Source organism: Hoplias malabaricus, chromosome 14 (assembly GCF_029633855.1).
Source record: "Hoplias malabaricus isolate fHopMal1 chromosome 14, fHopMal1.hap1, whole genome shotgun sequence".
In the NCBI taxonomy this organism is placed as follows: Eukaryota; Metazoa; Chordata; class Actinopteri; order Characiformes; family Erythrinidae; genus Hoplias; species Hoplias malabaricus.
The window spans coordinates 37691170-37718203 of NC_089813.1; the positions used below are offsets into that span (position 1 = coordinate 37691170).

General features: G+C 43.7%; 1 protein-coding gene across 1 annotated transcript in view; it reads right to left on the reverse strand.

Moving 5' to 3' along the window:
- Positions 1-419: 419 nt before the first annotated feature.
- Positions 420-27034, reverse strand: part of cdk16 (cyclin dependent kinase 16) — a 49512-nt gene continuing 22897 nt past the window's right edge. The window contains exons 4-17 of the mRNA XM_066643205.1: positions 26353-26486; positions 25334-25459; positions 23694-23750; positions 22972-23086; positions 21329-21423; positions 21019-21081; positions 20099-20222; positions 19068-19188; positions 18793-18890; positions 18475-18580; positions 17574-17616; positions 16913-17003; positions 15176-15253; positions 420-6918 (exon numbers count right to left, since the gene is read on the reverse strand). Of these exons, the coding sequence (XP_066499302.1) occupies positions 6881-6918; positions 15176-15253; positions 16913-17003; positions 17574-17616; positions 18475-18580; positions 18793-18890; positions 19068-19188; positions 20099-20222; positions 21019-21081; positions 21329-21423; positions 22972-23086; positions 23694-23750; positions 25334-25459; positions 26353-26486 (1289 nt within the window). The 3' untranslated portion in view covers positions 420-6880. The remainder of the gene's footprint in view (positions 6919-15175; positions 15254-16912; positions 17004-17573; positions 17617-18474; positions 18581-18792; positions 18891-19067; positions 19189-20098; positions 20223-21018; positions 21082-21328; positions 21424-22971; positions 23087-23693; positions 23751-25333; positions 25460-26352; positions 26487-27034) is intronic.

Sequence of the window (27034 nt, forward strand, 5' to 3'; positions counted from 1 at the left end):
AAACCCACACAGACACAGGGAGAACACACCACACTCCTCACAGGACAGTCACCTGGAGGAAACCCACGCAGACACAGAGAGAACACACCACACTCCTCACAGACAGTCACCCGGAGGAAACCCACGCAGACACAGAGAGAACACACCACACTCCTCACAGTCAGTCACCCGGAGGAAACCCACACAGACACAGGGAGAACACACCACACTCCTCACAGGACAGTCACCCGGAGGAAACCCACGCAGACACAGAGAGAACACACCACACTCCTCACAGTCAGTCACCCGGAGGAAACCCACACAGACACAGGGAGAACACACCACACTCCTCACAGGACAGTCACCCGGAGCGGGAATCGAACCCACAACCTCCAGGTCCCTGGAGCTGTGTGACTGCGACAAAAAAAACCTCACAGCACTGTATTTTAATAATAATCCTCAGAAAGGAATATATCTTTATTGAACTATATACCTTTTAAAATACAATGAATGAACAGAATTGTACAACATTTACTGAAGATATCTTTAAACATCTGGATTGTATTTGATTTTATTATAACAGCAATTTGTAATTCGTAGTTAAACTGGTTTATTGAGATTAAAAAGACAAAAGCAAAGAATCAGCATTTTGGTAAATTCTGGAAGATTTAAAACTGACCCATGCAAGGATTCATATCACTTTGGTATTGACTGAGAGTAAAAGCTAAAGGCAGTCAACAAACCAAGCTGCTGCACAAAACACACTGATGCGCAAATATTAATATTGCAGTCATCTCAGGAATTAGAGTTATTCAGTATAATCATTAACATCTGTAAACACAGTATCGAACTAGAGGAAGTGATATGTGATTGTAAAAGTTGGACGATGAACGACATGGTGGATGAACGAGGTCATAATAATAGAAATGAAATCAATAAACAATGATCTGAAATCAGGATCAGTTCCCACACACTGGAATGAGAGTATGTGTCGAATAGCTCTAGAGACTTTACGCTTGAAAATATATAATAGATGAGTAAAAAGAACATTCTTTAAAATAACTTTAAAGATTTCCTTTAGATCCTAGTTTTACACTTTGAATGCAGTTGCTTTCACAGATCCATTTAATGTCACTGAACCCTCCAATGTGTATTTACAGTTATCATATACAAGTGGCTATATAATAATTATTATTATTATAATCATATCCCTAAGAGAAAAACTGTACTCCTGATTTGAGACACTTTCCAGATGTTAGTTCTTCCCTTAGTCTCAGATCCACAAGATCTATTTACACTCTGTCCGTTCGGTCCTGTTTCTCACATTAAGGAAACAGTCCATCGTTATGACCTAGTTCCTGCCTCCCACATCTGTTGCGTATGGATGATTACCACTGGAAATATATTCAAAAAAGCATCAGAAAAACACTGACTCAAAATACAGAACAGAAGCCAATGAGCAGATGCTTCACCCTCTTTAGTAACTTTGTACTAAAATGTGTATTTGTACTAAGTTTGATTGTAAATCACGTTGAGTGGAAGCTCAGGTGATGCACGTTCATCATAAGCTTTGATTCCCTAGAGTATGGTGCAAAAGACCACTCTCCACTTATTTATATTCCAGTTAAAATGGCCGTTAAAAACTAGTTATTATGATTTCGGTATCGGGACGTCAAGCAGGAAAGATATGTTCTAAAAAAATAAATGTAGGGAATGCAGCCATGGCTTAACATTGAGCAAAGGCGGCTTGGAAACAGTACAACACTGATTATCACTGAGGTTCCAGCTCTGGAGCGGCCAGTCCATCGATCTGAGAACATCAGAATATCCCTCTGTTTTCAGTAACAGCTTCTTCTTAGACTCTCACAGTTTGGAGCTGCTCTTCTCTCAGTGGAAGGATGGATTCAAACAGCTGTGGATAGTTTCAGATCTTGCCTGAATGTTAGGAGTCCCAGTTTTTCCCGTATTTCTAGAATTTTCCTTTGAATGGTCCTTTCATAATCAAACCTTACATCTAAGCCCCTCAGAAATATGTCCTGAAAAAATATAACGGCTTTCAGTTAATGGCCAATAGACTGAAGAATAAATACAGGGAGTGGTCTCTGAATTTTGCACAGCACATTACGTCCAAGACCTGCCAGAGATCAGAACTAAACTCATTGTGATGGACATTAACTGAAGATGTGAATCTATACATTCAGATCTGTACAGTAAATTAACGATGGAGTGAATGAATGAATGAATAAATGAATAAATAAAAAGAAACAACGTCAGGTTTGGGCCAATGATTGTATTGCCTGAAAAATAATAAACAAAAACGAAAAACAGAATTCACATTTTGCTCCTGCCACAAAGACACGTCCAGGCCAGGTTTGTGCGGGTCGCTGCGGGCATCGAACAGACGCCCTGCAGTCAGATCGGTGTGTGTGGAGTTAACAGTCAGCCACAGTCCTTCAGAGGCGACAGTGAACGTGGCGATGAACAGCGATACGCTCAGCCCCACACACACTTCACTTTGGTGAAAGGATGGACTATTGCGAGAGCAGGAACATCAAAAATAAACATATTAAACAAACAAAAAAGGGGGGTTCAGCATTCCATTATAAACGTCATCATCCATTTCCAGAGGGGTTACACACACAGAGCATGGCGACTGTCCACAGCTGCACAAACTGTCCACAGTCTGGATCTGTCTGTTGGTTATAAACTGGCGTGGTGTGCATTTAAAGAGGCTATTGCTTTGCTTTTTCATGTCTGTTCGCTGTTTCAATGCACATAATACATATTTATACATCCGTGGACTCCACACATCAGCATCTCCCACACACACACAGCTAGAAGAAACAGAGGCGCTCTTATTGGCTGCAAATGATATCCTTTGATTAAATTCAGAGTGACTCAGAGCAGCTTAATGTGAAACGTTCCGTTGTAAAAACAAAATATATGTGAACAATAATTGTAAACACCATGCAACATGTCCATAAATGTGAATATGTGCGTTTGTGGCCCTGTGATGGACTGGTGCCCCCTCCAGGGTTATTCCAGTGACCTCTGGACAGATTGTGACCCATAATAAGCGGGGATACAGACAACGGAAAAGAACACTCAAACACTCAAAAAATACATCGTTTGACGTCCTCTGTTTAAAACATAGCGGTGACTAAGGAATTTATTAGGATTCATTTTTAAATGCACTTTCTCACTGCTAAGTTTGGTACGTGTGGCTTCACAGGAGTTTCTAGATCATAAATATAATATATGACGTTGTACCAGTTTCACAAACGTAGTTCCTCAGTAATCAACAGTTTCACATCAAACCACTCTGAATATATGAGGATGGCTGAATGATGCAGGAATTAAAACAAAAAAAATAGTTGAATTCCCTTTAAAGCGGATCACACCGTGGCTCTTTACACCATACTGAAAACACGAGGTAAATAATAATAATAATAATAATACTGATCAAGTTTCTGCTAGCACGAAAACGTCCCTTCGGAGAAGGCCAAATTGTACAAAAGAAAAGAAACATTGAAAGCATAATCTCACACTCAAGTCTTCGCCGGTCCATTGTTACTGGCTCAGAATGTGCCTCTGTGTAGAAAAGAAGGATGTCAGCATCACTTCCATTAAAATCCCAAAACCTCACGAACTGGGGTCCATACGAAGGCCGTAAAACACAAGCCTTATACATTTGTACACAACAGATTTTGACTAGATCTCATCACAGACACAAATCCAAAGGGAGGGGGCGGGGGGTCAATCTGGAGAAGGGTCTGTTACAAATCCTCACTTATTATTATCATCTTTAACTTATTACTCATTTTAACAGTAATTGCAAATAAACAGCGGACGTGCGGAGAGCATCCCGTCGAACCCTCCACTGACCACACCGCAGACGGAAGCCTTAAACCGGAGCCTTGAAAATAAAAGTGGAAAAACATCAAAACCAAGTATCTACAGCATGAAGGATCTCTACTGGACGAACCCCTTTCATCGTTAAAAATAGGAGAACGCAATAACAAAACAATCAACGATAACTAGAGCCAAAACAGCTTAGAAAACAAATCTCATTCTTTAAAAAGTGTGTTGACAAAGGGAGGCTCCTCTCATTGCACTTTCCACTGCTCTGATCTGAAAAAGACAGGAAAAAAAAGTCTAAAACTATTTACAAATGCACCTCAGTATCCTTCCACTTCATTAAACACCATGCATTTTAACACACTCTCTCACACACACACTCACTCAACCTCCAAAAGGGGCACGGTTACAACTACCTGAAATATATATAAAAAAATTACATTGGGAGTAAACAGACATTCAATAGAAAGGGCAAGAAAGGGGAATAAAATAAGAATAAATGGAAGCCAACAGAGTTAGACTCCACCCAAGGATAGAGTACTATTCAACCATCCCTTTAATAACTACTGTGTTCTGGCAGTGAAGGGGTGTTAGATATTTATTGGAGTGTGTGGTGTGTTTGTGGACATAACCAGTCTGCTCAATATTTTTTATATAAAGGTGTGTATGTATAAACCACTGAGATTAGAATCTGTTGGTTGTGCTACATGACAGACTGGAACTGGCTTTAATAGCTGTATAAAGAACCAGAGACTACCTTTAGATTCAACAAAAATGACCCCAGTCCTGAGTCAGCTGTTAAAACGATTAGAATAATAATGGGAATTAGAATCTAGAACATATACGTAGTTAGAGCTGGAACCAATCCAATACTTTGGTGTGTGATAAACATAAATAGGTCAGTTTTTTGCAGTCCTGGTGTCAGATATTCTGCAAAACAGTCCACATCTGAGCCCCACAGACTTCTACAGCCACTCCAGGTCTTTCAATGTTTAGCGTCCTGAGCTCTGAAGCAACCAGTTCAACCCAAACACCCATGCACTCCTCTTCAATCACTCAAACATCTCCTGAAACGGCAAAACACCAGCCCTTAGAGGCGCTATCAGTTATTTCCCCCAATTATCCTCCTGTTATAAAAAAGCTACTATACTTTACACTTTACCCACATTAAACACATGTCAGTGACCCATCCTATGGAGCATAAACTTTATGATTTGCCATCTCATGACCGGTATGTTTACTTTTTAGGTGGTAAAAATGACTGACCGCCCCTTTAAGGCTCAAAGCCAGATCTAGTGAAGACACCGCCCCCTACAGCAACGCAGCAGGCTCCACACTGACACATCTAGAGTTAACTTTCTGAGGTTCTGATTACAACATGTCAACACTTGTCTTGTAAAAATGGAAATAGGAAGGAGGAAATATGAAAGGGCAGGGATTAAGGGGTTAAGACACAGGGACGTCTCAGGAAATGGAAGCTCCGGTGATTTTCATCGTAAATCTCTGTAAAGGAGGGATAATCTTTGGTGAAATAGTTTCCAAGGTGGATTTTTGTCTTGTGTTTGTTTAGGTCATGGTGTATAACACTCTGAGATCAGAGCAAGTAAAGTGGAGTGACTCTGAGGGACGAGAGAGAGAGAGAGAGATGGGCTGGAGAGGAAGACTAAGAGGAAGGCTCTTGCTCCTTCGTTCACTTGGCTTGACAGATGGGTAAAAATGATATAAAAGGCTTCTCTCTTGTTCTACATTCATTATGAAAGCAGGGATTATTGTTATTTGTTGCCATTGACTCCTTCATGTTTTTCTTTATGGCAAAGAACTTAAACTCTATTGCATTTCATTATTTATTAGACCTGACCCTTAAAAGGAAATTCCACCCAATGACACATCATTCAAATATTACACTTACAAATGAATTCAGAGTTGATTTTGACATTGGACTTTAAACGGTTTGATGTAGAAAACTCAAACGTTCACAGTGGTGGTGATAGGAACCTGGCATCTGAAGTATTTACAATGCATAAAGCTCTCTAACCTATGGTTGGTGCATGAAATAACTATTAATATGATTCCTGAAGCCTGAAACATACACTGTAAAAAATTGCTGTAAATTTACAGCAAGTCTGCTACAGTTTTTTATTGTAATACTCAATTACAGTAATATGCTGTAAATTTGAAAAACAGTAGTGTTCCTGTAAAAATACGGTAAATGCCTGGAAACTCTGGGAAATCATTTTACAATAAATTTTTTACAGTGTAGTCTTACTACAGTTTAATACACGAAAATATATTTATTGTTAAAAAAAAAAAATAGGATGTATGTCAAGTTTACCACTATCAATATGATACATACACGAGAAGATTTTTGTAGGTTCCCTTGTTGACTTTGGATAGTAACTGTAACGACATGTAAACATCACAATTCCTAGTTTCTATCACCAAAACTGTAAAGAAAAAAAAGAAAGGAGTCTCTTAGATATTTTACAAAAACATATTTCACAAAAAAAAAAGCTCAGTGAGTGACTTTGTTTACATCTCATTCATTTTTCTATAATGGCTTCATCCTGTTTATCGTCGTGGTTGGGTACTGAGCAAAGCAGGAACACATTCCCACCACTGAATTATGTAGAAATTTTGGGTGGAATTCCCCTTTACAGCCGATTCAGGCCGGTAAAGCCACACTCCAGTCAGCAACTGCATGAACTCACAGCATTTATAGAGATATATTCTAGTGGGAAACATAGTGACTGTGACAAACCAAACGAGTGCATAATCATCGGACACAAACAATATAAATACAAGCAGAAACAAACAAACAAACAAACAAACAGAAATTAATGATCTTCAATCTTCCCGTGTAAACATCTAATGACCCCCCCTCCCTTTTCTAAAGACACAATGTCACGTGTCAGAAATGACTTAAAGAAATGAAAAAGGGATCCCTTCATCTTCATCATCATCATCCCACACAACGTCTCTCCGTTTATCCTTTTCTTTCACGTCTTCCTTCTCTCGGCCTCAACGTCCTCATCCCTCGCTCCGATCAGAAGAGCAAACTCTGCCGCTGAGATATGCTGTTGACTGAGAGAGAGAGAGAGAGAGATAGATAGATAGGGAGTGAGAGAGAGAGAGAGAGAGAGAGAGAGAGAGAGAGAGAGAGAGACAGAGACAGAGAGAGAGAGAGAGAGAGAGAGAGAGAGAGATAGATAGATAGGGAGTGAGAGAGAGAGAGAGAGAGAGAGAGAGAGAGAGAGAGACAGAGACAGAGACAGAGACAGAGAGAGAGAGAGAGAGAGAGAGAGAGAGAGAGATAGGGAGTGAGAGAGGCAGAGAGAGAGAGAGAGAGAGAGAGAGAGAGAGGCAGAGAGAGAGAGAGAGAGAGAGTGAGAGAGACAGAGAGGGAGAGATATTAAAGGAGGCAGGCTGAGGTTGGAAAAGTTACAGTTTCTAAGACGACACAAACAGAGCCATCACTAAAAGGACCGTCAAAGGATAAACACAGAGGGAAGTCATTGGCATGACTGGACTACAACGACCATGAGAACACCATCATTGTGTCTTTAAAGAGCCCATATAGTACATTTTCTCCTTAATCATTCTTCATGTTTTCATTATTCATTTTTGTAAATGTGATGCTCAGAAATTCATCAAATTAAAACCAATCGTCAGAATTTAAAATAGGCTTCGTTGTGGTTGTGCACTGTTGTGTTGTTTTAATTAGTTAATAACATTTTTAGTGACGTGGATAATATGTGCTCTTCACAACAGTCAGAATGAGCACAACATTTAATCCTTTACCCACATCCACTGCTTCAGTAACTCCACCAAAGGCTTCTGGCAGGAACAACACTCCGTGGCACTTCAGTGTGAATGTACGAGGTCAAACTGCAGTTGATGGAAAAGGTGGTTATATGTAAATGATCTCACGACCTCAAAGAATTTATAATCGGCTGTTTATGTAGCTTTGTAAAGTCAAAGTCATTTTACACAGAAAGCCAAGGAAAATGTGTTTTCTATGATATGGGCCATTTAAAGCAAAAACAGACAGATACACACACACACACACACACACACTAACACCCTAACCTCATTTTGTTTGGTCTCTGTCTGTTTTATGTTCCAATAAAAAGATGCAAAATTCAACATGACACTCTCCACATCATCCACCCCCCCAAACAACACACACACACACACACACACACACAGTGCAGGTCTCCAACATGAAAGGGCGCATTAACAACACCCTTCTGCCCTCCAGACCCCGTGGGGCGAAACCCACACTAAGCAGTCCAATGACACACACACACACACACACACACACACACACACACACACACAATTATGGAAGCTTCTCTAACTTCACCAACGCTGCAGCCAACATTAGGGCAGAAGGCCTCAATCCGAGCCACAGAGTCTCCACTGTAAACACACGCTGGAGGAGAGAAGTGTAGGGGGAATATTGTAGAACAGTGTAAATCTTATTAGAATAAATTAAATGTTGTGTGGGGTCAGTGAACTCTGCTTTTAAACACCTAAAGTCTATGGAACACCACTTAGTTCCATGGCTTTGGTCATGTCCCCTCTATTTATTCTCTATCGAGATTGAATTGTTCCTCTCACTCTTTTTTCTCCTCTCACTCTATTCTCTCTCTCTCCCTCTCCAGTGAAATGCTGTCTATTCTTCCATATAAACCATCTCACTCTCTCTCTGTCTCGCTGTCTCACTGTCTCACTCTCTGTCTCGCTGTCTCTCTCTCTGTCTCGCTGTCTCTGTCTCTCTGTCTCACTCTGTCTCGCTGTCTGTCTCTCTCTCTGTCTGTCTTGCTGTCTCTCTGTCTCGCTGTCTCTCTCTCTGTCTGTCTCGCTGTCTCTCTCTCTCTGTCTCTATCTCTCTCTATCTATCTCGCTCTCTCTGTCTGTCTGTGTCTCTTGATGGTCTAGAAGTGTATGTGAATGTGGATGTTCTTTGGGGAAGACTGTTGCTGATGTCTTAACTCTTAAAGAATTGTTGTTATTATAAATTTATTGTTTTGAAATACTGATGTTGTATAAAGTGAATAAGAATCTGAATGCAGCAGTTTATTAATTTGAATTTGTGCAGAATGGTGTAAGGTCAACTGATGGCTAAATAAAGTTCTCTTAATTCTCTTTGTCTCTCTCTCTCGTGAAATGCTGTCTATTATCTGTCTCTCTCTCTCTGTCCCACTATCTCTCTCCCTCTAAATGCTGTCTATTCTTCCTCAGTGATTACATCAAAGCAGATCTGTGGCTCTAGTGTTAGTGGGTAAAGCGCACAGCAGGTGGACGGCAGAAGCTTTTAACAGCTTTACACACACACAACCTCAACAAATGAGTTAATTAACCTCTCTCTCTCTCTCTCTCTCTCTCTCTCTCTCTCTCTCTCTCTCTCTCTCTCTCTCGAGAGAGAGAGAGAGAGAGAGAGAGAGAGAGAGAGAGAGAGAGAGAGAGAGAGAGAGAGAGAGAGAGAGAGAGAGAGAGAGAGAGAGAGCTGGGAGATTGCTCTTTAAGGTTTTAAAATACGCTCAGTTTTCTCCTGGAGTCTACTACACTTCACAGTGTAATGATGGTCAAATTTGGCCAAAACCAAACAAAGGTCTGAGTTTGCATGGTGCAGTGTGCACAGCTGATCAAACTTCTTAATCACCACATTGTTGTGAGACCTCCCCCTGACTCTAACTGGCCCTAGAAACCTCTCTAATGGCGCGTTTCTAGTGTGTATTACTTGCTCTGCTCGACTACATGGCTGTAGCCTCTCGGTCCCTGGTAGCTTTTCCACTACACCCCCAAAATGTAGCCAGTGACATCACAAAACCCCATCTCCAATGGGAATCACAAGCTTTCTAAACCACAACAACAGCAGCGGTAACGTTAAGCGGTGTTTACTCGTGGTGTATCGGCGTGTTGTTGTTGTTTGGGACTGAACACAGCTCCGTCATCAGTTCAGACAGATCAGTAGAGTTTGTTCCTTCCTTGTTGCAGCGTCCAGCTCTCGCTGGATTCAAAAGACCACGGCGTCATTTTACGAGCTGCCGTCGTGAGTCGGATAAAAACAAACGTGATCTCTGCTGCAGCTGGAGATTTAACTGTGAGTTTGGACGTCTGCGTTAAGGTTTATACGTCACGGTTTAATCCCTACTCCGCTCGTTTGGAACCATGAGAGAGCAGGTACTAAAAATGAACTTCCATGTAGGAGGTATTAGAGTTGCCTTGTGAAACACTAAAATAGCCGAGCAGAGCCGGGTCGAGTAGCTAAGGAACCATGCAGTGAGAAGCACCATCACTGTGACTGGCCCACTGCACAAACAGATCAGAGCTGAGATTTACAAGGACTTCACTTAAAAGTGAAAGATTACGAGGGGAAACTGTACCAATTACACCTTTGTCTTAACTATTCCTTTAAAAGATCATTTGCTAATCCCCGATCCACACCGGGGAACCACCGCTGTGCCCTGTGTGTGTGTGTGTGCCCTGTGTGTGTGTGTGCCCTGTGTGCGTGTGTGTGCGTGTGTGCGTGTGCCCTGTGTGCGCCCTGTGTGCGTGTGTGTGCCCTGTGTGCGCCCTGTGTGTGTGTGCCGTGTTTGTGTGTGCGCGTGTTCGTGCCCTGTGTGTGCGTGCCCTGTGTGTGCGTGTTGGCTGCTGTAAGACACTTGACTCAGCGATCAAGAGCTGGGTAATTATGTGATGAGCTGATTGTGGTGTAAGAGCAGGGAAGCCGTGTTTGATGATTAGTGGATGAGTGGAGCAGAACGTACTACAGCAGGGAAAACACTACAGTGTCTTGGGGCTGATGCTGTGTGACAAAATTTACCGCCCAGAGCTTAACACAGGAAATACATGCAAACTGTTGATGGGATGTTTTGTTGATTTTCTAGGTGTGGTCTAAATCTGATGTAGGTCTGAGTAGACATTTTTACAGAGAACACACTTCTGCACGTGTTAATGTACAATTACTGTTTATCTGCTGATTTTAATATTCAGTCATTAATTTTCATCTAGTCATACTTGTGCCAGAGCTATGACACTTTCATTCATTCATTCATTCATTCATTCACACTGTAAACGTTTTGTCCTGATTAGGGTTGAGGGGGATCCGGAGTCTACCCGGATCTTTGGGGACACAGAGCAGTAATAGAGACTGAGCAGGACACCAGTCCATCACAGAGCACCACACACTCACCCAGTCACTCACATACTCACACCAGTGGACAGTTTTACACACACACACACACACACAGTTTCACACAAGGGGAAACCCCAAGACCCTGGAGCTCTGTTAGTGACTTGGCACATTTTATATTTTGTGTTTATCATTCATTCATTATCTGTAACCCTTATCCAGTTCAGGGTCGCGGTGGGTCCAGAGTCTACCTGGAATCATTGGGCGCAAGGCGGGAATACACAGGGCAGTCCTTCACAGGGCAACACACACACACACACACACATTCACACTTACGGACACTTTCAAGTCGCCAATCCACCTACCAACGTGTGTTTTTGGACTGTGGGAGGAAACCGGAGCACACGGAGGAAACTCACACAGACACAGGGAGAACACACCACACTCCTCACAGACAGTCACCCGGAGGAAACCCACGCAGACACAGGGAGAACACACCACACTTCTCACAGACAGTCACCCGGAGGAAACTCACACAGACACAGGGAGAACACACCACACTCCTCACAGACAGTCACCCGGAGGAAACCCACGCAGACACAGGGAGAACACACCACACTCCTCACAGACAGTCACCCGGAGGAAACCCACACAGACACAGAGAGAACACACCACACTCCTCACAGACAGTCACCCAGAGGAAACCCACGCAGACACAGGGAGAACACACAGGTCCCTGGAGCTGTGCGACTGCGACACTACCTGCTGCGCCACCGTGCCGCTATTCTGTGTTTAATTATTTACATTTTAAAAATCAACCAAAATAAATCCAAAATCTCGACAAGGAAACTAGGTTGGATTTGTTTCACTTTTGTCATTTGTCAACGGCACCTCACCATAGTACAGTGCTTCCCAGACACACTACAGCAAACACACCTGACAAACATGCTCTCTCCCTCTCTCTCTCTCTCACACACACACACACACACACACACACACACACACACACACACACACACACACACACACACACACACACACACACACACACACACACACACACACACACACACACACACACACACACACACACACACACACACACACACACACACACACACACACACACACACACACACAGCAGTGGTCTGACAGACCACACAGATCTGACAAACCAATGCACTGCATCTCGTTCTGATGGTAAACAACATAAAATGAAAAAGGGATTTCAGCCAATTAAACAAATAACCATTCAAATGTCCACAGCAGCATCACGTCTCGGTGCAGCTCATACTTTCTGGACTCATCTATGACGAGATTCATTTGTTTAAATGTTCTCTTATGAGGATCTTCTTCTGACATTTTGTTGCTGTGATATTCTTTGTTAGTTCTGTATGCAGTGTGTGTGTGTGTGTGTGTGTGTGTGTGTGTGTGTGTGCTACTGAACGCCCTGCTTGTGTTTTTCCTGGTGGGTCGGAATTCATTTTTCATGACAGTGGCTTTTTCCACTGGTTTTCTTCCTCCTCATAACAACTCGTCTCAGCCGAAAAACGCTGACTTCCACCAGACAAAACAGAAGCAGGAGAAACAGTGTGGTCACAACACTTCACCTCAAAGTAAGTGTCAGCAATATCGTAATAATACAACAGTCAGAACCTCGAACACATTTTCATAACACGTGTCCTGGTATGAAATAATGAGATATTTAAGAACTGACTACTGAAAGCTACGAAAACAAACTTAAGATCAATGAATAAAGAAAGACTACGTCAAAGCCCGAGGGTCACAGCTCAGTCGGTGTCAGATATGTCCCTGTTATATGCACTAAAGTGTAATGTGATGTACTTCATCATGATGATAATAACAGTTCTTCGTACTGGACTCAGTGTCCAATCACGGTGCACAGGTTAAGATCACGGCTGCTGAATGGTTTAAGGGGTGCTTGTTTAATTTCTGTAATGAGGACAGAGACTGGACACTGGGGAAATCTCAGGGAGAGAAGGCAGTGATGGAGCTTCTCGTCTCTGGCGGAGACAAGGACCAGAAGGGTGGGTAAGTAAGTACCTAAGGTGTGCCGGAACCTTAAGCATCTTTGCAAAAGCTCTGGAACAAAACAGTGGAGCAGATAAAATTGAAATGTTACCAAATAAAGCAGAATGACGAAGCAGTTTGACTCAAAATGCATTTCAGTAAACAAACACACTTTCAAGTTGAGAGAGACAGAGAGAGAGAGAGAGGGGGGAAGTCTAGGGCAGAGAGTTTGGTCTGTGCTGAAAGAAGTAAAGTTAATAATGGATGAAGAGGATGAAGAAAAGGCTCTCCCGAGGATACACTGCTGCATCAGCCTCAGGTCAAATTAACTCTTAAATCTCAGGTATTACTGCAGCTGTGGTGTTACATTGATCCCATATGAAAGAACAACGTTTTAACTCATTTACACCACCTTTGTATTTGGAAGTAGAAGAGATGTTTGACTATGATTTGAATTTAAAAAAAAAAAATTAATTGGCAGGAGTAAAAGCCTCAGATCTGAATCAGACAGCAGAGAGAGAGAGAGTGTGTGAAAGTGTGAGAGAGAGTGCGTGAGAGACAGAGAGAGAGTGTGTAAGAGAGAGAGAGTGTGTGTTTGTGAGAGTGTGATATAGAGAGAAAGTGTGAGAGAGTGAGAGAGTGTGAGATAGAGAGAGAGAGAGAGTGTGTGTTTGTGAGAGTGTGTGATATAGAGAGAAAGTGTGAGAGAGTGAGAGAGTGTGTGAGATAGAGATAGAGAGAGAGAGAGTGTGTGTGTGAGAGAGAGTGCATGAGAGACAGAGAGAGAGAGTGTGTGTTTGTGAGAGTGAGAGAGTGTGTGAAAGAGTGAGAGAGAGTGAGTGTGTGAAAGAGTGAGAGAGAGTGAGTGTGAGAGAGAGTGCGTGAGATAGAGAGAGAGAGAGTGAGTGTGTGTGAGAGAGTGCGTGAGAGACAGAGAGAGAGAGTGTGTAAGAGAGAGAGTGCGTGAGAGACAGAGAGAGAGAGTGTGTAAGAGAGAGAGTGCGATAGACAGAGAGAGAGTGTGAGAAAGAGTGAGAGAGTGTGAGAAAGAGTGAGAGAGTGTGTGAGAGACAGAGAGAGAGAGTGTGAGAGAGAGTGAGATAGACAGAGAGAGAGTGTGAGAGAGTGAGAGAGTGCGATAGACAGAGAGAGAGAGTGTGAGAGAGAGAGTGCGTGAGAGAGAGTGAGATAGACAGAGAGAGAGAGTGCGATAGACAGAGAGAGAGAGTGTGAGAGAGTGCGATAGACAGAGAGAGAGTGTGAGAGAGAGAGTGTGTGAGAGAGTGCGATAGACAGAGAGAGAGTGTGAGAGAGTGCGTAAGAGAGAGAGAGAGTGAGATAGAAAAAAACAGAAAAACATGTAGGGAGAAACAAAAAATATGGAGGCTAGTTTGAATTTAATAAAAAATGAAGAGCATGAGATAAATTGTGGAAGGTGAGAAGAGTGAGTTATATAAGGATCGCGAGAGAGAGAGAGAGAGAGAGAGAGAGAGAGAATAGGTTATCATGTTGAGGAAAAGAAGGCTGAGAAAGAGCAAGACATTAGGCTAGAAAGTGATAGAAGAAGAAAGGGGAGGGCGAGTGGAGCACCGTGACAAACTCCTCCAGGGAGAGGGACGGAGGGAAGGAGACGTGATCTGAATGCAGTGAAACAGGAGCGAATACTGTGGGAGAGATAATGAGTTTGTGCGCCGTCACAGAAGAAAATGAACTCAGTGGACAGTGAACGACCGACAGCACGGACTTCATTACTTCCTATAAATCGTGCATATTATTCCTCATTTTATGTAAATTAGTTCGTAACGCCTGCCTTGTGAGTATTTACTGAAAACTAACACTTTAGCAAACTCATCAGAACATTCAGCAGAGCACAGCACAGCAAATCAATACAAGAGTTACACTAATACCACCTTAAATCAACATTAAAGTTTTTAAACATTTAGGGAAATAAAGATACCACAAGGGGAACTGGCCAGGATCAGAAGCTAATTTTCAGTACAAATCATCTGCAAGGGGTGGTAATGGGCGGCAATGCACCAAAACAGTTTTAGGAGAAAAAACTGAGGTGGAACAACGTTCTGACTCTGAAAACAGACAAAAACGTGTTCGAGTTCAATGTGAATCCATTGTGTTACTGGATACTGGGGGTCTCTGGAACACTGTTCTTACCAGAATCTGAGAGAGAGGTCGTCCTCATGCCCGTCTCCTTCTCCAGCTGAATGTCTTGAAGTGCAAATATGGATGTAGCTGTAGAAGAGAGAGACGGATTAGATCAGTTCCTCACTGTCAGAGTCATTTTACTGGACAGGTACAGTCCAAAGAATTTGTCTTGAGGGAAAGAAGTGCTCAAATAAACGTACAACAGAGAACACAAAAAGTAAAGAAATTAAACATTAGTATATTATTTATTCATATATAATTTATATTAGTGAAACCAATTATGGGCGGCACGGTGGCGGAGCAGGGAGTTTCGCAGTCACACAGCTCCAGGTCCCACTCCGGGTGACTGTCTGTGAGGAGTGTGGTGCGTTCTCCCTGTGTCTGCGTGGGTTTCCTCCGGGTGACTGTCTGTGAGGAGTGTGGTGTGTTCTTCCTGTGTCTGCGTGGGTTTCCTCCGGGTGACTGTCTGTGAGGAGTGTGGTGTGTTCTTCCTGTGTCTGCGTGGGTTTCCTCCGGGTGACTGTCTGTGAGGAGTGTGGTGTGTTCTTCCTGTGTCTGCGTGGGTTTCCTCCGGGTGACTGTCTGTGAGGAGTGTGGTGTGTTCTCCCTGTGTCTGCGTGGGTTTCTTCCGTGTGACTGTCTGTGAGGAGTGTGGTGTGTTCTCCCTGTGTCTGCGTGGGTTTCTTCCGTGTGACTGTCTGTGAGGAGTGTGGTGTGTTCTCCCTGTGTCTGCGTGGGTTTCCTCCGGGTGACTGTCTGTGAGGAGTGTGGTGTGTTCTCCCTGTGTCTGCGTGGGTTTCTTCCGTGTGACTGTCTGTGAGGAGTGTGGTGTGTTCTCCCTGTGTCTGCGTGGGTTTCCTCCGGGTGACTGTCTGTGAGGAGTGTGGTGTGTTCTTCCTGTGTCTGCGTGGGTTTCCTCCGGGTCCTCCGGTTTCCTCCCACAGTCCAAAAACACGTTGGTAGGTGGATTGGCGACTCAAAAGTGTCCATAGGTGTGAGTGTGTGTGTGTGTGTTGCCCTGTGAAGGACTGGTGCCCCCTCCAGGGTGTATTCCCACCTTGCGCCCAATGATTCCAGGTAGGCTCTGGACCCACCGCGACCCTGAACTGGATAAGGGTTACAGATAATGAATGAATGAAAACCAATTATTAGAAAATAAAATACATAGCCACGCCTATTGTGTGTGAGACAGAGTGAGAGTGAGAGAATGCATCAAAAATCCAATACAAGATCAAAAAAGGATGAAAGTGCTGGAGTCAGCTGAGAGGCTGAAGCAGCAGCTCCAGTGTGGAGTAACGACTAAACCACATCAAACTGCATCAGAGAGGCAGGAATCACACGCTGTCTTCAGCCTGAGCTGAACTATCAGGAACCATGAGGTCTGTTTCTGTGATAAAACGGAACAGCTCAACACGTGTAATAAGCTCTAATCCTGGTGCATACGCGTTGAACTGTTAGGTCAGGGATTTGTTCCATCCAGAAAATGCATGCTCTAGCTCTGCAGCAGTGGCTGAATATTATAAATGTGTGTGTGTGTGTGTGTGTGTGTTTTACTGGACTTCTTTAAATGCAAACATAAGGCTCTTTCGGATCAATATGTTCTCCATGTGGCAGCAAATGAAGCATTAAAATGTGTGTGCTTATGTGTGTTCACACTCTTTTTGGCAGTGCCTACTCTCTCTGTCTATCCACACCACTTTCACAGTGTGTGTGTGTGTGTGTGTGTGTGTGTGTGTGCGCGCTTACTGTCAGGCAGTGTGAGAACTCTCTCTCCCAGACAGTGGAAATATGAGTGTCTCATTGCTTCCTCTGCAGAAATGCGCTTCTTTCCTTCAAACTGAAACACAACCAAAACACACACACACACATAAAAACACTACACCGCTGATGTGAAATCTCACAAAATGATGAAATAATGCTCACTATTGGATTTTTCAGATCTGATATTGCTCTGAGCCTGAACTGTAAATGAGCTCGTAAACTCAGTTTGTAAAAACCACGGGTGGCACTTTGCAGACAACAGTAAAGAGTATGTGGCGCTTCTTTCACACAGTGAATTTAAGACGAGGTTCTCAGGGTTAAAAGGGTTACATTTAATCAAAGTGATTATTATGTTTATTAGAACATCACTACTCGGCTAGATGAAATGTCTGAGGCTCTGGTGTAGTATAATAACAGTAATTTACCTATAAACAGGAAGTGTATAAACCGTTTAAAAAGGAAATATAAAGTAAGTACACACTCCAGAGTGAAGTTGTTTATTAAGTGCTAATGATTATCGTAAAAAATAACAAGAACGTGTACTGAGCAAACACAAGCTTTTAGATAAAGCAGGGTCTGATAAAAGGTTAATCAGCTGTGTACTACAACTTGTGCCCACACACACACACACACACACACCCCGTACCTGTAGCAGTTTGGACAGCAGGTCCACTCCATCGTTGTCCAGCCTATCGATGAGAAACAGAGTAACACCTGATCATCTCATTTTCTCCCAGATATTTGTGATTATCTCACCCTCAGTGACTCTGCTGCCAAAAGCTAGGAGTGTGAAGGTTAGCACACTGTGTCTGTTACTGCTTCTTTTCAAACTACCGCTAACACAACATCACTGCAGCTCCACACTAACCCACCGACCGGGTAACGTTACAAAACAGTCGCCCTCATCAGGTTTCTTCACACTTGCCATGCACCCAGAGAGAGAGAGATAGAGAGAGAGAGAGACAGAGACAGCAAGAGAGGGAGAGAGACAGAGACAGAGAGAGCGAGACAGAGACAGCGAGAGAGAGAGAGAGAGGAGAGACAGCGAGACAGAGAGACAGAGAGAGACAGAGACAGCGAGAGAGAAAGAGAGTGAGACAGAGCGCGAGAGACAGATACAGCAATAGAGAGAGAGAGTGAGGAGAGACAGCGAGACAGAGAGAGAGAGAGACAGAGACAGCGAGAGAGACAGCAAGAGAGAGAGAGCGAAGAGAGACAGTGAGACAGAGAGACAGACAGCGAGAGAGAAAGAGAGTGAGACAGAGCGCGAGAGACAGAGACAGCAAGAGAGAGAGAGAGCGAGGAGAGACAGCGAGAGAGAAAGAGAGTGAGACAGAGCGCGAGAGACAGAGACAGCAAGAGAGAGAGAGCGAAGAGAGACAGAGAGAGAGACAGACAGCGAGAGAGAAAGAGAGTGAGACAGCGCGCGAGAGACAGAGACAGCGAGACAGAGAGAGTGACCAGTTGTGTTCTTTGGACTCTGGAATCACCAGGGATGAGGATGTACTGCTTTACACACCCAGGTGTGTGTGTGTGTGTGTGTATACCGGGGAGTGTGGTTGTGTAGACAGTCAGCTCGGTAGCGGGGATAGTTATAGGAGATGAATTCCTCGTTGGAGGTAATTCCAGGCCAGGTTTCCTCTGTAGGCGTGCCTGACAGAAACAGAGGGAGGGTTTATTAATACCACACACACACACACACAGAAGAGGGAGATGTTAAGAAGAAGTGACTGATCCAGTGCCAGAATCAGCTGAGTGAGAGGAGGAGAGAGAGAAAAGCTAAGGAGGTGGAGGAGGAGGACTTAAGAGAGAAAACAAAATGACAGAGAGAGAGAGTGAGGAATGAATAAGGTGGAGCGCTGTACCTAGCAGTTTGAAGATAAAGTGCAGCTCCTCCTCCACTGTAGATCCTGGAAACAGTGGTCGACCCGTAGCCATCTCATAGAAAATACATCCTACACCCCTACACACACACATACACAAATAAATAACCCACACAGCAATGAAGCTTTGATTCACCAGTTGCTACTTTCTTCTAGCATTAAAAGCCCTTAGAGAGACAGAGCTCGTTTACATCAGCCGTCAACTTGTGTTTCATGTGTGGACCACAGAATCACCACGACCAGTCACAGCTACTCACCACATGTCAATCTGGGTTGAATAGTCTGTGCTGCCCAGCAGGATGTCTGGTGGCCGGTACCAGAGAGTGACCACCTCGTTAGAGTATGTTTTGGTTGGTATCGACTTGGCCCGAGCCAGACCTATGAAGCACAATAAAGAAATGTCAGGAAAACATCGTAATCCTTTCATGTTCGTGTACAAAGAGACTACCGAGCCCTGTCCCTCGGTCTTAAACAGAGCAGAGCCTCTAGACGTTACACCTTTGCCACCAGGCAACGATGATAATAGCTACATCTTCACCTTTAAAAGAGCAGTTATCTCTGGTGAAAGAATGGAGACCGAAATCACGATTGTAGTCATCTCAGACAATAAGGCTTTAAGGCTTCAGTAGGTTTTGTAGCAGACGGTGCTCATGGGAAAACTATGGCGAAATCACCAAGCAGAAAACTAAAGAAAGCTCCTGTTCCTCTCAAGAGCCTCCACTGCAACAAGAATCCATGAGCTGTGTCAAAGAAAGTGTCATACATTGTTCTGTTTCATCCCCCTCTTTATTCTGTCCCTAGTTCAGTGCCTGATGTACTCATAACCATGTGCTTCGTCTGACGGCGTATGTGCTCCTTTAGCTACTGCCTTATCACGTGTTCTCCAAGTGTGTGTTAGTCCTAGTGTGTTGTTATTGTGAATGCTTAGCTTTCTGTTACCTCTCACATCTGTGTTACTGCAGGGTACATAGTGTATGTTCAGCGTTCAGTGTAGTTCATGTTTGTGTTTCGCTGTTTTACTGTTGGTTATCTTTATGTTCAATGAACAACCTCAGCACTTCTGACCTCACTTCTAGTTCACTCTATGAAAATAACATTATTAAATATATTTGATGAGGATTATTTCACCCACTTCACAATGCTACAACATTGCACCACTTTTCAAATGGAGCACTATTATTGAGGGTTAAATCTGAGCATGTAAAACTTAAGCATGTCTCATACGATTGTGATCAAGTTTGTTTACGGTTGTGTGTGTGTGTGTGTGGGAGGGGGGGTAAATTCTGACCGAAGTCGGCCAGCTTCAGCTCCCCGCGGTCATTGATGAGGAGGTTTTGAGGTTTGAGGTCTCGATGGAGGACTTTGCGTCTGTGACAGTAGTTCAGTCCTCTCAACAGCTGGAACAGAAAGAGCTACACACAGAGAGAGAGAGAGAGAGAGAGAGAGGGAGAGACACAGAGAGTAACAGAGACAAAAAGAGGAAGGGAGGAGAGAGAGAGACAGCGAGACAGAAAGAGAGAGAGAGAGAGGGAGTAACAGAGACAGAAAGAGGGAGAGAGAGAGGGAGTAACAGAGACAGAAAGAGGGAGGGAGAGAGAGAGACAGCGAGACAGAAAGAGAGAGACAGAGACAGAGGGAGTAACAGAGACAGAGAGAGAGACAGCGAGACAGAAAGAGAGAGACAGAGACAGAGGGAGTAACAGAGACAGAAAGAGGGAGGGAGAGAGAGAGACAGCGAGACAGAAAGAGAGAGACAGAGACAGAGGGAGTAACAGAGACAGAAAGAGGGAGGGAGAGAGAGAGAGACAGAGACAGAAAGAGGGAGGGAGAGAGAGAGAGAAAGAAACAAACAAACAATTACTCAATTTATTGTGTTTTGCACAAAACTGGTGCACAAGTCTGAACATAGTTGTCGTTTTCATGGAATTACAATTACATTTTGTGCGCTTTTCTTCCTTTGGCACATGTAACTGAGAAAGGGTCGCACAATATAAAATGAACAGAATGCACACAGAAGTAGATATTAAATGTGTGGCTGATTACATATTCAGCTTCATTTAATAAAGTCACTAAAGCTATTAAAGCGTAGAATTGCATCAGCATCATTATAAATTCAGACAAATACTGTGGTGGCACCGAGGCCAATTTCACACACAGTGCATTTCTGTGGTTCAGCAGTGCTGCTGTGATGAGATCAGTGGCTCTTACCTTGACGTTGTGCATGTGGATGCAGTTCCCACAGTCGTCCAGATACTGCTTCAGGTCTTTATCCTGGACAACACAAATACAGGATTAGAGCGGACAGCAGGGCAGAGAGGAAAGGAAACATTTACATTTATTCACAGATGTTACATAAAAGGAAACCACCAAACTGGAAACAGTGAACAGATGCACTGAGATGGCTTTAAATCTGAGCAGACAGGAAGTGTGTGTGTGAAAGCACGCATGTGTGAATGCATATTTGTGTATATGTGAATGTTTGTGTGTCTGTGTGAGTGTGAACGTGTGTGTGACTCACTAGATACTCAAACACAAGCGTCAGAGATTTCTGCGTGTGGATGATGTCATGCAGGGTCACAATGTTGGCATGTTTCAGATCCTTCAGCAGAGAAACTAGAGAGAGGGAGCGACAGAGAGGGAGGGGATTAATTGATATTCTAAAGGATATATATTAAGATACTTCTCACTTTAATTCAGTAAAAAATTAAACACTATCAAGTGTGAACATGATAAATGATTAAATACTTTATCGGTCTCAGATCTGTCTGATGTGAGTTTTATTACAATTAATTCTCAGTGTTCTACTTTTCCAGCTTCCTATAAAATATTCATTAAGATGTAGATTAATAGAATAGTAACATAATCACTTTGTACCAAGTCTCTGTGCCAAAACTGAACTTTCATTCATTATCTGTAATCCTTATCCAGTTCAGGGTCGCGGTGGGTCTAGAGCCTACCTGGAATCATTGGGCGCAAGGCAGGAATACACCCTGGAGGGGGCGCCAGTCCTTCACAGGGCAACACACACACACGCACACCTACGGACACTTTGGAGTCGCCAATCCACCTACCAACGTGTGTTTTTGGACTGTGGGAGGAAACAGGGAGAACACACCACACTCCTCACAGACAGTCACCCGGAGAAAACCCACACAGACACAGAGAGAACACACCACACTCCTCACAGACAGTCACCCGGAGGAAACCCACACAGACACAGAGAGAACACACCACACTCCAAACAGACAGTCACCCGGAGGAAACCCACGCAGACACAGAGAGAACACACCACACTCCTCACAGACAGTCACCCAGAGAAAACCCACGCAGACACAGGGAGAACACACCACACTCCTCACAGACAGTCACCCGGAGGAAACCCACGCAGACACAGGGAGAACACACCACACTCCACACAGACAGTCACCCGGAGGAAACCCACGCAGACACAGAGAGAACACACCACACTCCTCACAGACAGTCACCCGGAGAAAACCCACGCAGACACAGGGAGAACACACCACACTCCTCACAGACAGTCACCCGGAGAAAACCCACGCAGACACAGAGAGAACACACCACACTCCTCACAGACAGTCACCCGGAGAAAACCCACGCAGACACAGGGAGAACACACCACACTCCAAACAGACAGTCACCCGGAGGAAACCCACGCAGACACAGAGAGAACACACCACACTCCTCACAGACAGTCACCCGGAGAAAACCCATGCAGACACAGGGAGAACACACCACACTCCTCACAGACAGTCACCCAGAGCGGGAATCGATCCCACAACCCCCAGGCCCCTGGAGATGTGTGACTGTGACACTACCTGCTGCACCACCGTGACGCCCCACTGAACTTTCATCTGAATGAAAACAACGGCTGAACCTTTGAATTGCAGAGTGGTTGTGTTTTACATGCTGCTCTCAGAGGTTGTTTCCACTTACACACCTGCAGCACTGCGAGGATTAATGACAGTGGGGATGTAGAAACAGATCTGGGAGATTCCTGTGTGAGTTGTTCCCTGGTCTGAACACTGGAACTGTGTTAAACAGATGCAGTGGACTGAGGCTGGTCCAGAACTCCTCTATATTTAGCTGCTGCTGTGTGGTACTGGGGACATTTTTGGGTTTCTGTTCTGGGTGGTGACTCACCCTCTCTGATGGCAGTGCAGGGAGCTCCCTCCTCATGTTCCAGACGGATCTCTTTCAGAGCCACTAGGTTATCAGTGAGTTTACTGCGGCCCTTATACACCGTGGCATACGTCCCCTGAAGCAGAGAAGGGGGACAGTGAAACCTTCTAACCTCACAATTTGTTTTTGATTCTTTTGTAAATGAAATATTCTCCATTATGAAATTTCTCATTACGATCTGATTCAGATATTTTGTCATTGATAAAAAAACTAAACAAAATGAAGAACCAAATGATACAGAAGTATATGTATAGCACCCCCTGGTGGAGAATATACATCCTGCCAAATAGGAGTGAGTGTGTGTGTGTTACAAGTCATGTCCTAAATGCACAAAGACTTGAAGAGCACACAAATAAGTGTTTGAATGCAGACAAAAATGACAACATATAACTTTACACCTGAATGTGAAACAGACTTAGAAATAAATTCTTTCTAAATTATTGTTTATTTATTTTTTAATAACTTCCAGTATTCCAAATGTTGATGCAGTATCACCTTTATGTATTTTTACATAATTTAACAGGAAGTAAATAACAAATTCTATGTGCTGGTGTCACGTTGCATAATATAATACAACACTAATTACTTGCAAAATAAGGGTCTCAGAAGGTGAGCAACACAGCCAAGTAAAGTTAAAACACACAAATAAACACCTGCTTCTGTAATAGAATATAAACAATTACCTCTCCTAGTTTGTCCAGTTTTACGTACGTCTCCAACTTCCCAAAGCCGATCTCCGACTGCAAATCAAAACACAGCGTTACTGCAGAACCAGACCTTTTTTCCTAAACCTCTGGTCAGTGACTTACAGCTGGGCAATTAGTGAATGCATCAGTGGATTTGTGTTGCTTTATTCTCTACAGCGCACTAAAGATTAATTTCAGAGTCAGTATTTCTGCATAATTCAATCTACATAATGTAACATAGGGCTAATTCTCTCCACTGTGAACACAATTCTCAGAACCATCCAACTATTCATGCCATAGCTGTTTGTGACTGAGCCTGTAGAGGCTTTAAACTATTTAGACATCTGGTTCCTACCACCACCACTGCGAAGCATTCTGGCATTTCACTTTAAACCCCTCTCAAAGGCTTTAATATTTTAATTCTGAAGAATCAGTGAAATTACATTCCAAGGGCGTATTATTCAAAAGCAAATTTACAGTCTGTGCTGCACTAAACCAAGTAGTGTTTTCATGTTGTGCTCATTCTAGCAAAGGTATTTGGACTGAAGCATAGCCCCACCACCAGTAACGGGTTTAGAGAGTTAATGATTCTAACAATTATTGTTACTGGTGTCCCCTCTGACGGAATACTTTACTATGAATTTAGAATCTGGAGGTTTCCCCGAGTCAGGAACAGCAGCTCTGCTGCAATGTGATATTACTACAACAGGAAGCTTGTATAACAAAAGTGCGATTGGCTTACAACTGTCATTTATTCACATCTATCAGGACAGTGGCCCACAATCCTGCGACTGTATCTCACTGCAGTCTTTAGAGCATCTCTAACCCAGCACAGTTAGAGGCACCAAAAGTATATGGACAGTCTAACTGGCATCGTGCACAAAAAAAAAACTGGTGAGACAATAACAACAGGATGATGCTTGGGTTGACAATGTGTTTCATTACACAATATACATAATACCCTTTTAACATAAATATCAAAGGCCCGTTGTATTTCACCGCCGTAAAAGTTGTGCAAATGAGCATGAACCAGACGTATCAAGCAGACTTAAAGCTATCATATCCCAAGTAAAGGAAGAACAAGGATTAGGAGAAACACTGCACAAAAGGTTCCGGCTTTGTGCTGCCGCGGAGTTTCCTGACATAATAGCCCTAACCCTCTTATTTCACCATTAGCATTAAAATCCAGCTGTAAAGCAGTGGTGCAGAGCATCACTGAAAGATCCTCTTATCCACATCACTGTGCACACAGCCAAAGACCTTCAAACACACACCGCTGATAATGTGGAGCTGAGTTCTTGCAGATTTGACTCTGAATAAATGAGACAAGTAGGAACACAGGGCAAAGACACACACAGGAGGAGACAGGGGCGAGAGAGAGAGAGGGGGGTGGGGTGCGGCGGGGCAGGGAAAGTGAACACTAGCATAAATATAAGGAATTAAGGACAGAGAAGGGTCAGAAAAACAGCAGTAAAATAGTCTTTGGTCAGTAGAAAAAAAGAAAGAAAGTGGTCCTTAATAAAGCGGCGAGGACAATGACTAGAACAAAGTCAGTCGTTGAAGAATGGTCAAAGAATGGTCAGTAGTACTGTACTTTAAAGTGTCTATAAAGAGTCAGTTGTCCACAGCGGATTTACCAAAGAGACCCTGCGTAGTCGTCTGCTGAGTGGTTTGTCGAACAGCGGACTGTTCAAACTGAACTTCTCCAGATAACCGTCCGGCAGCCGGATATCAGCGGGAAGAGACAGCCTCTTATTAATGTCCTGAGAAGAAAAACACCAGGAAACACTTCATCAACACAAGCTCAAAGTTTCTTTCTTCTACACAACATTCATTCATTCATTCTTTATCTGTAACCCTTATCCAGTTCAGGGTTGAGGTGGGTCCAGAGCCTACCTGGAATCATTGAGCGCAAGGCGGGAATACACCCTGGAGGGGGTGCCAGTCCTTCACAGGGCAACACAGACACACACACACAGTCACTTTGAGTCGCCAATCCACCTACCAACGTGTGTTTTTGGACTGTGGGAGGAAACCGGAAACCCACGCAGACACAGGGAGAACACACCACACTCCTCACAGACAGTCACCCGGAGGAAACCCACTCAGACACAGGGAGAACACACCACACTCCTGGGTGGTGTTTGCAGTGTTCTCCCTGTGTCTGTGTGGGTTTCTTCTGGCTGCACATAGTGGTAGTTGGCTTCATTGTAAGAAACTGTCAGGTGTGAGTGAGAAGCCCCATGTTTCTACTGTTTCTACCGTGCACCCAGGGATTCTGGGTAGGCTCTGGACCCACTATGAACATGATTAAGGAAAGACAAAGTTAAATGACCAATAATCAATACATGAATAAACTAAACCTACTACAAACCACCACTGATTAGGGCTTTGATTAAAAACAATATTAAAACTGTGAAACAGTGTTGACGTGAGAGTGGGCGATTAAGCGGTCAGCTTGAGATAACTGTTCACTCTGTGCATAATTTACGCTCAGCTACACCTGTCTCTCCAAGCACATTACCACAGCTTTTACTGAGCTCCTTGCTGCCAGCTGTTGAGCAGCTCTCAAGAAAACAGCTCTTTATTTGATCATAAAATGCATTTTTCACTGTGTCAGGCTCCAGGAGCGTCCCCGAGGAGAGAGTGGACAAACCTCTGTGGATATTTTACGTCCAGGATTGTTTCTGAGCCGGACACGGACTGGACTGTGCACCTCGTCAGAGGAGGTGGCAGAAGCCTGGTCACTTTCTCCATCTGAGCCCATCTTCACGTCTTCATGGACTATTTCTGGATAAACACACACAAATACATTTACATATATAAATTCCCAAGTCAAAGCTACCCATTTCTTCTCTGACCTATTGTTGTCTTTGAGATTTCCACTCAGAATCTGCACATTTCAGTAACATCCCCAGGCCCCACCCTCCAGTCTGTGCCATTTAAAACACCCTGAAAGTGACACAAGAGTATTATACATACCCTGGTCTACACCGTCACACTCCAGCTGTCGTCAGTACACCCTCATCTGACCTCTCCAGCTCTCATTTGCTTAGGAATACATCTCCAGGGCATTAATTACAGAGCAGCTCCTTCCTGAGCCGTGTTCATTAGAGAAGCAGCCGGTCATAAAGGTTTTGTCTGCACATTCATATCTCAGTGTGTTTTTAAATGAGGTGAATATACACTGCAAACACAGGCTCATCCAAAACGTCTTCTGAAACCAAGCGTATTAACAGGGCTTTGACTCCATTTGCTGCAGTAACCACCTCTAGTCTTCAGGGAAGGCTTTAGACTCGGAGCAACACTCCTGGTCTTGGATTTGATGAGAGAATTAA